Source organism: Crocuta crocuta, unplaced genomic scaffold, assembly GCF_008692635.1.
Source record: "Crocuta crocuta isolate KB4526 unplaced genomic scaffold, BGI_CrCroc_1.0 scaffold327, whole genome shotgun sequence".
Lineage (NCBI taxonomy): Eukaryota > Metazoa > Chordata > Mammalia > Carnivora > Hyaenidae > Crocuta > Crocuta crocuta.
In genome coordinates, this window is record NW_027529176.1 from 961,583 (window position 1) to 973,273 (window position 11,691).

The following is an 11,691-nucleotide window of genomic DNA, read 5'->3' on the forward strand; positions in this document are numbered from 1 at the left end:
AAGTCTGTGCGCTTCCCGCCACACCGCCACTCGCCTCTCCTTTCCCCTGTAGGGCATTTTCATCTCCCGCATCGCAGAGGGGGGCGCTGCCCACCGGGCGGGCACTTTGCAGGTCGGCGACCGAGTCCTCTCGGTGAGTGGGGCTCACGGGGCCTGCTCGCCACCCCATCCTTCCGCCCGCCTCCCAGGGCTCCCTGACTGGCCTCGCTCTTGCAGATCAACGGGGTGGACATGACCGAGGCCAGGCACGACCATGCCGTCTCTCTGCTGACCGCTGCTTCCTCCACCATTGCCCTGCTGTTGGAGCGTGGGGCCGGGGGCCCCCTCCCCGCCAGCCCTCCGCCACACACCCCCACACCTCCCAGTGCGACCAGCACCACCATGGCCACTGCCACCCCTGGGGAGTCTGGGCCGCTGAGGCTGGCCCCCAGCCTGCCGGCTGCCGCCTTAGAGGGGCCGTACCCAGTGGAGGTGAGACCACGGCTCTCTCCCTGCCTGTCTCTCGCTTCCCTCTGGGTGGGAGGACACTGTTCTGGTGCCAGGTCACTAGGCCTTCGTTTCTTAGCTTCCTTTCCACGTGGTCGTCTTGTGAGCCCTGATGTGGCAGGACCACTGCCTGGCATCCCTGATGACCTGTCTGCAGCCACCTGGGTCCGTACGCCCTCTGGGCAGGAGAAGCGCCCCTTTGCTGCTCCAATAGCCTCATTCCAACCGGCCCCTCGTGCCCCTTGGTGTCCCCAGGAGATCTGCCTGCCGAGAGCCGGGGGTCCCCTGGGGCTCAGCATCGTTGGGGGCTCCGATCACTCCAGCCACCCGTTCGGCGTCCAGGAGCCTGGCCTCTTCATCTCCAAGNAAGGCCTCCTGCCCCCCGGGCCTCACCCCTCCACCACCCCGCCGACAGGTGCTCCCACGGGGCCTGGCTGCGCGCGGCGGCCTGCGGGTTGGGGACCGCATCCTGGCGGTGAACGGGCAGGACATCCGGGAAGCCACGCACCAGGAGGCGGTCAGTGCCCTGCTTCGGCCCTGCCTGGAGCTGGTGTTGCTGGTGAGGAGGGACCCGCCGCCCCCGGGCATGCGGGAGCTCTGTATCCAGAAGGCGCCCGGCGAGAAGCTGGGCATCAGCATCCGAGGGGGCGCCAAGGGCCACGCGGGGAACCCCTGTGACCCCACAGACGAGGGCATCTTCATTTCCAAGGTGAGGCCCCTCCCCAGCCGGCCCCACCCTGCTGCGTTCCTCGGAGACGGGGAGCCGGCTAGACCCTGAGGCCCGGTCTCCGCAGGTGAGCCCCACGGGGGCAGCCGGGCGGGACGGCCGGCTGCGGGTGGGGCTGCGGCTGCTGGAGGTGAACCAGCAGAGCCTGCTCGGCCTGACGCACGGCGAGGCCGTGCGGCTGCTGCGTGGCGTGGGCGACACCCTCACCGTGCTCGTCTGTGACGGCTTTGACACCGCCGCCCCTGCCGAGGTCAGTGCCTGCCCCACGCCAGTGCCCTGCCGCAGGGATGGGGTCCTGTCTGCAGTGTGGCCCAGACCTGTGAGGAGTGACCCCGTGGGGGCCAGGGCAGCCACTCTTTATGTTTCCAGGCCTGGGGAGGCGCTTGGCCACCGAGTCCATGTGGGAGGGGCGGTGGCCCGGGCGGGACAGGGCACGTGAATGGCCAGCACGGTCGGGCCGCTGGAAGAAGCCACGTGCCTGCAGGTGGGCGGCGTCTGCAGGGCAGGGCCGTGAGCCGCACGACGCACGCAGCGAGGTCAGGGCCCCTCGGGACTCCGCCTGCAGACACGGGGGGTCCCCGCAGCTGCCCAGGTGCCATTCCCTCGGGGCAGCCCCTCGGTGCACCTTGCTTCCTGGGACCTCAACCTCGGCGCAGAAGCCAGGGTGGGGCATGTGCAGGGCCCTCAGCCTGAACAGTCTGGGCTCTGAGGCTGGCGTCCCCTCTGCTCTGGAGGGTCCCGTTTCGCACACTCCTGCCTTCTCCACTGCTGTCCCCGGGGCCCCTGGGCGAAAAGCGACATGGCTGGGCCAGCACCTTGCACGGGCCTCTGAGGGCCCTTCACCCCAGTGGCTGCCTGCTCGGCACCGGGGACAGGGCGGCCACCTCAGCTCGGCCCGTCTGCAGTGCCCTTTGGGATAGTGACTCCCTGCCACTCTGTCCCTGCGCTGCCAGTCGGGGGTCATCCCTCGTTGTGTGTTAGCTGCCGAGAGAAAGGGGGGCTGTGCTCCCGCTGCTGCCCCAGGCCGGGCGGACGCCTCCCGCCCACTTATCCCTTCAACTTCACGGACACCCTGGTGGCTCCTGACAGACGTTCCTCTTGGGACTTGAGGTCTGCACCGCGCAGGCCCAGAGGAGGCTTTACCTTCTCTTCGTGTCGTGTGCATGCTTAGGAGGATTTCGGTCAACGCTTTTGCTGATTTTAAAGCTTTTTAGTCAGAGAGGAAAAAAAATAGCCGCACAGTGAGGGGCTCAAACCCTCAGGAGAGCAGGGCCAGGGTGTCCCTGAGTTACAGGGGGTGAGAGCAGGGTGCCTGGGTGTCCCCGAGTTATGCGGGGGCCAGAATGGGGGGGGTTGGAGTGTCCCCGAGTTACAGGGAAACGAGAGCGGGGGGCCAGAGTGGAGTGTCCCTGAGTTAAGGGGGGGTGAGAGCGGGGGGTCGGGGTGTCCCCGAGTTATGAGGGGCCAGAATGGGGGGTTTGGAGTGTCCCCGAGTTACAGGGAAACGAGAGCGGGGGGCCAGAGTGGAGTGTCCCTGAGTTAAGGGGGGGTGAGAGTGGGGGGCCAGGGTGTCCCCGAGTTATGAGGGGGCCAGAGCAGGGGGGCTGGAGTGTCCCTGAGTTATTGGGGGGCGAGAGCGGGGGGCCGGGGTGTCCCCGAGTTACAGGGTGAAGTGGTGCCCACACTTGCCTTTGCTGTCTGGGCACATGGTTCTGCTGGTCACCCTTTCAGGTGGCTGTGCCTGGCGGTCCCTCTGCAGGTCACTGCCTCTGTGCCTTCCTCCGGTGCCATCCGGCTGGCTCGGAGCCCATCTTTGTACCTTGGGGGCATTTGTGCAGGAAGGAGGCCTGGGGCGCTCCGATCCGTCTGTCCTGGCAGAGAGGACACGTGCTCTTTCACGGTCTGAGCCTCAGCGTCACATTGTGAGGGATGTAGTCGTTTCTGTCGCTTTTGCTTTTTAAGAATGGTTTCTGTGAATTTTTAGAAATCTAAGTTCTTTATGAGTTAAGTCTTCCGGTCTTTTCCTTTGTGTCTTTTGGATTTTGGGTTTTGCTTAGGAAAAACTCTACCTCAAAGAATTATCAGCACGTAATTCTACGTTTCCATCCTGCACTGATGTAACTTTTTAAAGACCAAGCTGTGTCGCCCCCCGGGAGTGTTTTCCGAGTGAGTGGTTGTATCATCTCAGGAGCCCCACGAGGGGCCGCTCTCGGAAGAGCTCGGTGTGTCCCGAGCTGCTGCACGTGGTCCCAAATACCGTCACTGGTTCACGCACTTCGATCCCTACTTGGTCACATCCCTTTTCTTTCCTTATTTTAGAAAAGCTTCAGTCTATGTGTTTTTTCTTCCAAACGAACCTACTGAGTTCTTTAACAGAAGTTGATTGGGACTCGAGAATTAGCTTTGATTTCAGGGTTCTTCTACCGGTAGCAAGAATGCATTTTTTCCAAGCACACCTGTGGACTGCTCGGGGTGCTGCGTCCTGAGTGGTGGCCGTGGGGCTCGCTTTCCTGGCCAGGCCCCGTCCGCTCTGGTGGCCTTATCCCAGTGCCAGCGGGGAGAGGGGGCTGCAGTTTCTGCATGCCCCAGGGCACGGGGCAGGGCGCTCAGGACGCTCTCCCCGCTGCCCCCCAGATGCCGTACTCCGTTTGCCTGGTTCGTGTGTGTGAGCCTGTCCGACCCCCACAGGCGTCCGGGCTCGTCAGGTGTCCCCGAACCCTGTCGGGTCCTGAAAGCCAGTCTCGCTCACTGGCTGCCTTCCTCCCGAGCACCCCGGCAGCTTGTTAGAGGTGGGGCTCCAGCACGGCCCGGGGCGCAGCCTTTCCTTACAGCGGAGCCTTGGGCAGGTGCTGGCTTCCCGGCCTCCGTGTCCTCGCCTGTGTAGCGTCCGCTTCTGGGGCCCCAGGGAGGATCGGGACACGGAAGTGGCACAGCACAGGCCCACCGTCCCGTCCCCACCAGCCGCCACCTGGCTCCTGTATCCGACCCTCTGCGCCCACGGCCCTTCCCCTGTGCGGTCATGGCCCTTCTTGATGGAGCGCCTGCCCGCTTGCCGTCCAGCTCACGCTAGCCAGCGCGTCTCTCCCTGGCTTTCCCAGGGGGCCAGCGTCCAGGCTCTGGCCACAGTTACCTTTCCCTTCCGGCACTCTCTCGGTCTCTGCCATGAGGGAGGGCGCCCCGGAAATCTTCAAGGACGGCAACTGAGCTCTCCCTGTTTTGTTTTTTGCGTTACTGTGAATTCACGGGCCTGTGTATCCTTGATGGCTTTGAACCCCGTGTGTGCTCACACTGTGCCCCCTCGTTGGACACGTGGCTCCTGTTTAGTGGGATGCCTGTCCTTCCACAGCTTCCGTGCACTCCTGTATGACCAGGCGTCCAGGTATTTCTTGGTCTGGCCCTGGAATCAACCATTTCCGTGAGGACCCTGGCACCTCTCAGCCAAGAGTGGCACTTTGAGCCCCACCCCCACCCCCGGGCTGCAGGGCTCATGGGGGCTGGGCTCATTGCTTCCCAGCCTCTGCAGCACATGTGGCCTGGGATGTGGATGTTTCTAGAAAGAGGAAAGTCATGAGATTGTACTGTTCTTTATTTTTTTACGAAGGCTCCACCCTGAACATAGGGCTTGAACTCGCGGCCCTGAGATCAAGAGTCCCGTGTCCCACTGATTAGCCAGCCAGGTGCCACTGTAGAGGTGTTTTTTTTTTTTTTTTTTTTTAGTGCTTATTTATTTTGAGATAGAAAGTGCAGGGGAGGGACGGAGAGAGAATCCCAAACAGGCTCCACACTGTCAGCACAGAGCCTGACGTGGGGCTTGAACCCACAAACCGTAAGATCATGTCTTGAGCCGAAACCAAGAGTCTGTACTGTACTGTACACAATTCATAATTAAGGTTGCAGGGTTTTTATTTTTTACTTTATATTTGTGTCATCTTCTACTGAAACTTTTTGAAGTGTCATTATTTAATAGTTCCGAAGCACAGCACCCACGTTGCTGTTAATACCAAGGTCACTGAGAGCAAGTTAAGCTCTCCCCCAGTTCCTCAGACTTCTCACTAAGACGTACGATCCAAATGCTGTTCTTCGGCGACTTGAAACAATTCATGGCATTGCCGTGCCGGCAACTTGGGACACAGTTGGGCTTCCTTGTTTTCAGCCTTCAGGGATGGTTTTAAAACAGGTGTTTTGTGCTAGTGTGAGTCTTACTACGTGGTCCCAAAACCACAGACGGCACTTTTGAGGAGTCTGGCTTCTTTCCCTGCCGGCCACCACACGTGTCAGTCAGGGTTAGCCTGCCATCATTTCTTTCTGAAAAATACAAGCAAGTATATGAAATGATTTTAAATTTGGAAAAAAAGTGGCAAGAACAGGCCACAGAAACTGTCACTCAGAGCCCTGTGCATCTCCCCCACTGTCCCACGACGTCCTTCGTCGCAGGGGCCTCGGTGCAGGGGTGCACAGGCGGGAGCGTCTCCCTGGCCCTGACCCTGACCTTGTGCACCACGGCCCACAGCTGCTCACAGCAGGCTTACCACTGTGGCCCTTCTGACGGGGCGCACGGATGGCGGTCTGTCGCGTTACCCATGGTCCCCACAGTGCTGTCCACAGGTTTCCTCACTGCAAAGTGACTCTTTCCCCTTTGAATTTAGTATCTTGTCCGGGGATGTGGAGAGTGTTTGAATGACCATCAGTGTTTGTTGCATCGGTGCTGTGGTCACTGCCAGTGAGGACTTTCTGAATTCCTCATTCTCCTGCGTTTATTGATTGGCTTTGTGCTGCCGCGAGGCGCCCTCCCTTCTCTGCCTTTGGATCCCCCCCCGCCCCGAGCGCACACTCACTGGCCTCTGCCTTGTTTTACGGGTGACGGTCTGTCGCTGTGGCTGCTGGTTTTGTGCTCCGGCAGCCCCTCTAATGTGGCCCCTCTTCCTTTGAGCAACCTAGTTTCTGGGCTCATCTCACGCTCCCGCCGGCCTCTGGGCGCATCTCTCCAAGGAGCGCTGGTTCTCTCAGCGGGAAGCGGTATTTAGAAGCCAAGCTCCAGGCCCCAGTGTGGTCGTGGCGTCAGTGCCTCTCAGCAGCCGCGCTCCTGCGTGTGAGCGCGTGCGTGTTGACGCGTGTCTCTGACTGCGGAAAGGCATGCGCTCACCTTGTCACGCGCAGCCCAGTGGCCTCGCAGGCCGGCCCCGCCCCGGGCACGTGGCCTCCCCGGCCAGAAGGGGCCTGGAGGCCTTGGCGCGTGTGCTTTCTGCTCCGGCGCCGTGTGCGGTCGCACTCACCCGCCTGCCTGTGGCCTTCTGGCTGCCGCGTTCCAGAAGTTGAGAAGGCGGGCTCCCTGGCGTCCGTCGTTACATCCTCCACTGCTGTCGGAAGCCGAGTCCTTCCGGGGCTGCTGCTCCAGCGTTTCCCTCGAGCCCGCCTCTCGGGCGGCCTTTGCTCTCCCCATCCGGCCGCTCGCCCGTCCCAGCGCCCGGTTCGTGGCGGTGGGCCTGCCTCGCGAATGGCTCCGTCCCTTGGGTGCTTGCATCCCCGAGCCGCCTCTTCTCTGCGGTGGGCTCCCCTGTCCTCGCTCTCCATGTGGCCGGCCCCTCTCTGCCCTCCCCTCACTCACCCTTGCACTCGGGCTTCCTAAGTGCTGGCTGCGGCCGGGTAGGTGTTTCGGCGCACACCGACAGCCGCCCTCGCCCCCGCCGGTGGGGGCCGTTCACACTGGGGGGGTCCCTAGGCCGCCCCCCCTCCCCCCCCAGGTCCTGCTGCTGCTCACAGCCGAGCTCTCCCTCCCGTCTCGGGCTGGAGCGAACCATTCCCGTGTTTGCACCAGACACACGCCCTTGCCCGCCCTCCTCCCACCGCCCGGCCAGCCGGTACCTGCGGCAGACGGTGCCCCCCACCCGCACCGCCCGAGCTGCCGGGCCGCCGCCCCAGCGTACCCTTTGTTTCACAATGCTTTCTGGGCGCGTGCGCTGCAGATTCCAGAGCAGCCTGGAGTTGGAACAGGGCATTTTGCCGCCAGGCACCCGCTGCTCGGTGCCCCCCCATCCCCACACTGTATGGTGGTGTCACCTCTTTCCTGGGCTGAGTGGACACAGTCGGCCTCCCCTGCCTCCTCCCACGTGTCAGAACGGCCTCTGGCGCCCGCGATGTGCGTCCGTGACCTGGAGCAGATGCGGTGACAGCACAGTGCTCTGGGTGGCCAGCGGTACCGGTCACAGGTCTCCCCACCGCAGAGGCCGCACCTCGAGGGGACCCTGAGACCCGGGGTCCTGCCCTTAGCACACGCCTCTCCTTAGGTGTCCCCGGGCGTCATTGCCAACCCCTTCGCGGCAGGAATCGGCCGCCGGAACAGCCTGGAGAGCATCTCCTCCATCGACCGGGAGCTGAGCCCGGAGGGCTCTGGCAAGGTCAGAACCCCCTGCAGCTCAGCCCCAGGGGGCGGGGGCGCGAGCCTGAGGCTGGCAGTCCCTGACTGGTGTCCTCTCTGCTCTTAGGACAAGGAGCCACCGGGACAGCCCCCACAGTGGGGGCTGGAAGCTGTGGTGAGTGTCCTGGTTCCCTAGACACTGGGCTTCTCTTCGCACTTGGGCCTGGGGCGCCGCAGGGTGCAGGGTGGACCCCGCAAGGGCCAGTAGGCGGCGGCCCAGACGCCCAGCAGGCCCTCCTTTCCCCGGCAGCAGCCCGTCCCACACTCTGGCGCGCACGGCCTCTCACGCCGCTGTCTGCTCTGCTCCCCAGGGTCGGAGCCCAGAGGGTCCGAAGCTGGACCACCGAGCCCTGGCCGCCACGCCCGGCGCCGGCAGCACGCAGAGGGTCAGTGTCCGGGTCACGGCCCGGCCTGCTCTCTCGGCTGCCCTCTCAGCCCTGTCCCGCCTCGGTCCCCACTCCTCCCCAAGACCCCGGACGGCGCTTCAGGCGGGGCCCACAGGGGCACCTGAGGCAGAGGCACTCAGGGTTTGGGAGCTGGGTCCCAGGAAGCCCCCTCCCCTCAGATCCACGGAAGGGGAGACTGAGGGCTGGGGACGGGGGAGCAGAGGCAGCTGGAGGCCTCCAGAGCCACTGGGGGTCCCCCATTGGGGAAGATAGCCTAGAGCAGCTTCGAGAAGCCATGATGGAGGCCAGTGCTTGGTGGTGACAGCTGTGCTGGGCAGGCCGGACATTTGGCCCTTACTCCTCCCCCACGAGATAGAAGGAGCCCTCCGGAGGCGCCAACATGGCCGAGCAGTGGGGAGGCGTGCTGGGGGCGGGGGTCTCAGGGGCCGCCAGGGGCTGCAGTGTAGGCTTCCCTCAGCTGTGAACAGCTGAGCACTGAGAGCGGGAGCCCCCAGCAGGGGTGGGGTCTGTGTCCTCCGACCAGAAAGGCACAGCTAGCCATGGGGTGGTGGGTCAGAGCCCAGGCCGCCCTGACTCCTGCCCCTTCAGAGAACACGGGGAAGGGGGTGGCTGCCATGGGACAGCTGCCCCGCTGTGGGCAGAGCCTCCCTCCTGGCTCTGTGGGGTGCAGAGGGGATCCTGGGGGACTCTGGGCTGTGCCCTTGGGGGGACCCTTCACACCGACCGAGGAGGTGTTTCCATCCACCTGGGGGTATCCCCCAGACTGGGGTCAGATCGGGAACTAAGAACCAGGTTCTGGCAAGCACCCCACCCCCACGAGGCCCCAACCTGGCCTGAAGCTCACTCTGGCCTGACGCCTGCAGGTCGTGTCTGGAACAGCCGCAGGGAAGGTGGCTGAGGCCCCCTGCTCCCCCTCCCCCAGCGGCCAGCAGGTGGGTGCCTACCAGGTGGGGGGCGGAGGACAGGGCAGAGGGGACAGCACCTCCCCCCCAGCTGCCACTCCTGTGAGGGCACAGCCCGCCAGCACCTCCCTGGGCACAGGTGGTTGGCGATGGGGGTTGGGGTTCCCTGTGGCCCCCGGGGTGGGCGGAGCCAGGCGGTCAGGGCTGCTTCCCCTCTACCCGTCCCCTCGTGTGTGAGGCCCGGCTTGGCCCTACTGAGGCTCCGTGGGTCTGCTGCGGGGGAGGGCGGGGGGGTGGACACTGGCAGTGCCAGCCCCGAGGCCAGCTCCTGGCCTCTGCCCTTCCCAGCAGATGGCAGACAGGTAAGCGTCGGCCCCACGCCCCTCGGTACCTACCCTGACCGCTCTCCTTGGCTGTGTCTCTTTTCTGCACCAACCCCCCACCCCCTTACCTGAACCCCGTCCCTCCCCGCTGCTGCCCAAAGCGGCTGNGGCCGTGCCCGGCCCACACCCGCCGCAGGACGGCCCCGCCCAGGTACGCCGCGGGCGGCACTCCCTTCCCTTGCGTGCGCTCGTGGGGTGCGCGCCCGGAGGGGCCGGGCCTCAGGACCCACTCTCCCCAGCTCCCCACACCTGGGCCCGTGGCCTCCCCGGAGCAGCTCTCTTTCCGTGAGCGGCAGAAGTACTTTGAACTGGAGGTGCGGCTGCCCCAAGCTGAGGGCCCCCCCAAGCGCGTGTCACTGGTGGGTGCCGACGACCTGCGCAAGATGCAGGAGGAGGAAGGTGAGCGGCCAGGAAGGTGAGAGGCGCGGGGAGGGGGCTCCAGCCTGAGACCTGACCTGTCCTCTTTCCCCTTCCCACCCCACCCCTCCCCCAGCCCGGAAGCTGCAGCAGAAGAGGGCACAGATGATGCGGGAAGCGGAGGACCCCGGGCTCCCCCTGGACCTGGACGGGGAGGCCCCCGATGAGGAGGGGCCAGAGGCGCCGCCGCCCCGGGCCGGCCCCACCACGGGGTGAGGGGACAGCACCCAGCGGTTCCCCGGGCGCCCCTGTGCCCCCAGCACCCCACCCAGCCGGCCCTCCTGTCCCGTCTCCCATCCCAGGCTCAGCCCCTTGGCCCCCCAGCCTCCGGGAGGCAGCGCCCCGGTGCGCACGGCCAAAGCGGAGCGGCGCCATCAGGAGCGGCTCCGCGTGCAGAGCCCCGAGTTGCCCACGCCCGATCGGGCTCTGTCCCCTGCCGAGCGCCGTGCCCTGGAGGCCGAGAAGCGCGCGCTGTGGAGGGCGGCCAGGTGAGGACCCAGAGGCCCAGCGGGGCCCACCCTGCCCCCCGCTGCCCGCGGCGGCTACGCTGAGCGCCCAGCCCCGCCTCCCATTCGCTCTCAGGATGAAGTCCCTGGAACAGGATGCCCTCCGAGCACAGATGGTTCTCAGCAAGTCCCAGGAGGGCCGGAGCAGGCGCGGGCCCCTGGAGCGGTTGGCCGAGGCCCCCTCGCCGGCGCCCACCCCATCGCCCACCCCCCTGCAAGGTCTGTGTCCTGGTGGGGGAGGTGGGGGGCCTGCCCTGCAGCCCGCACCTCCCTCACCTCCCCCTTCTTGTCCCCCCCTCGCCAGACCTCGGCCCCCAGACCAGCACCTCCCCCGGACGCCTGGTGAGGAGCCTGCGGTCAATGCCTGTCCCGTACCCCCTCGCCCCTCCCCCCCCTTCACGCTCTCTCTCTCCCTCATGCTGTCCTTTCGAGGCCTTGTCTGGGAGGAAGTTTGACTACAGGCTGTTCGCAGCCCTGCCCTCTTCCAGGCCGGTCTATGACCTGCAGGTACAGGCCCTTCCGCGGGACAGCCGCACGCGGCTCCTGCCGCCTCTCCACCGGGCCTGTCCCGCTCTGCCTCGGGTCCTGTCGCGCGGGTGCGGGGACCCCCACCCCAGCTCTCGGGAGCGGTGGCAGACAGGCCTGGGCTGCAGTCCTGACCTGACCCTTCTCCCCACCGCAGTCCCCGGATTTTGCGGAGGAGCTGAGGTCCTTGGAACCGTCTCCGGGCCCTGGTGAGTGGCACGTGAAACCCGGGGGGCCCCCCCCCCCAGGCCCCCCGGCCCCCTCCCAGCTCACTGTCCTGCCTCTGCCCACCAGGCCTGCAGGAGGAGGATGGAGAGGTGGCCGTGGTGCTTCTGGGCAGGCCCTCCCCAGGCCCCGAGGAGGTGACACTGTGCAGCAGCCGCCGCCCCATCCGGCCAGGGCGCCGCGGCCTGGGCCCAGTGCCCTCCTAGAGTCCTGGGTGCCTACCCTGACTCGGGTGGGGGGAGGGGTGCCCTGCCAGCAGCACCACCCACCCCCTGCCCCGAGTCTTTTAACCTGGGTGTTAGCGTTTTAAAGAGACCCCTCAGGAGTTCCGGCCGCCGACTAACTACCCCCTCCCCGCCCCGTTGGCAAGACTGTAACTAGTGACGTTTGTACAACCAAAGACTCTATTTTGTGGTTTAAGAAGAATAAAGTTGACTACGTTTTACCTCCTGTCCGTCTGCCCACCCGCACCCCACGGCTGGGGTCCAAGGGGAACCTGGAACCGCCAGACCGTCCCCGAGCCCGCGCACAGCGGATGCNTGCTAGAGGCCCCCGCGGGGCAGCCGCACGCGCACCGGGAGCAGCACCCGCAGCGATTCCTCGGGCGGCCGCGGAGCCCTGGTGACGAAGAAGAGGCGGAAGTGCCGCAGGCGCGCCTCCTGGAAGCTGGCGGGGCCGTACTCGGGGCCNCAGCTCCA

The 11,691-nt window shown here is 65.4% G+C and overlaps 1 protein-coding gene and 1 long non-coding RNA gene across 2 annotated transcripts in view; one reads left to right on the forward strand and one right to left on the reverse strand.

The window, feature by feature from the left end:
- The window catches only part of SCRIB (scribble planar cell polarity protein), an 18,598-nt gene extending 7,160 nt beyond the window's left edge, over positions 1–11,438 (forward strand). The window contains exons 19-36 of the mRNA XM_077758134.1: positions 53–133; positions 217–471; positions 742–850; positions 900–1,195; positions 1,281–1,463; positions 7,498–7,608; positions 7,696–7,743; positions 7,940–8,014; positions 8,899–8,967; positions 9,364–9,471; positions 9,560–9,719; positions 9,814–9,949; positions 10,040–10,225; positions 10,320–10,462; positions 10,548–10,585; positions 10,676–10,750; positions 10,926–10,977; positions 11,063–11,438. Of these exons, the coding sequence (XP_077614260.1) occupies positions 53–133; positions 217–471; positions 742–850; positions 900–1,195; positions 1,281–1,463; positions 7,498–7,608; positions 7,696–7,743; positions 7,940–8,014; positions 8,899–8,967; positions 9,364–9,471; positions 9,560–9,719; positions 9,814–9,949; positions 10,040–10,225; positions 10,320–10,462; positions 10,548–10,585; positions 10,676–10,750; positions 10,926–10,977; positions 11,063–11,199 (2,262 nt within the window). The 3' untranslated portion in view covers positions 11,200–11,438. The remainder of the gene's footprint in view (positions 1–52; positions 134–216; positions 472–741; positions 851–899; positions 1,196–1,280; positions 1,464–7,497; positions 7,609–7,695; positions 7,744–7,939; positions 8,015–8,898; positions 8,968–9,363; positions 9,472–9,559; positions 9,720–9,813; positions 9,950–10,039; positions 10,226–10,319; positions 10,463–10,547; positions 10,586–10,675; positions 10,751–10,925; positions 10,978–11,062) is intronic.
- LOC144226717 (uncharacterized) lies at positions 4,905–6,350 on the reverse strand. Its single transcript, XR_013333719.1, has 2 exons — positions 6,049–6,350; positions 4,905–5,518 (listed from the first exon to the last, which is right to left on the reverse strand). It is a non-coding gene; the product is annotated as an uncharacterized LOC144226717 (long non-coding RNA).
- Positions 11,439–11,691: the final 253 nt, after the last annotated feature.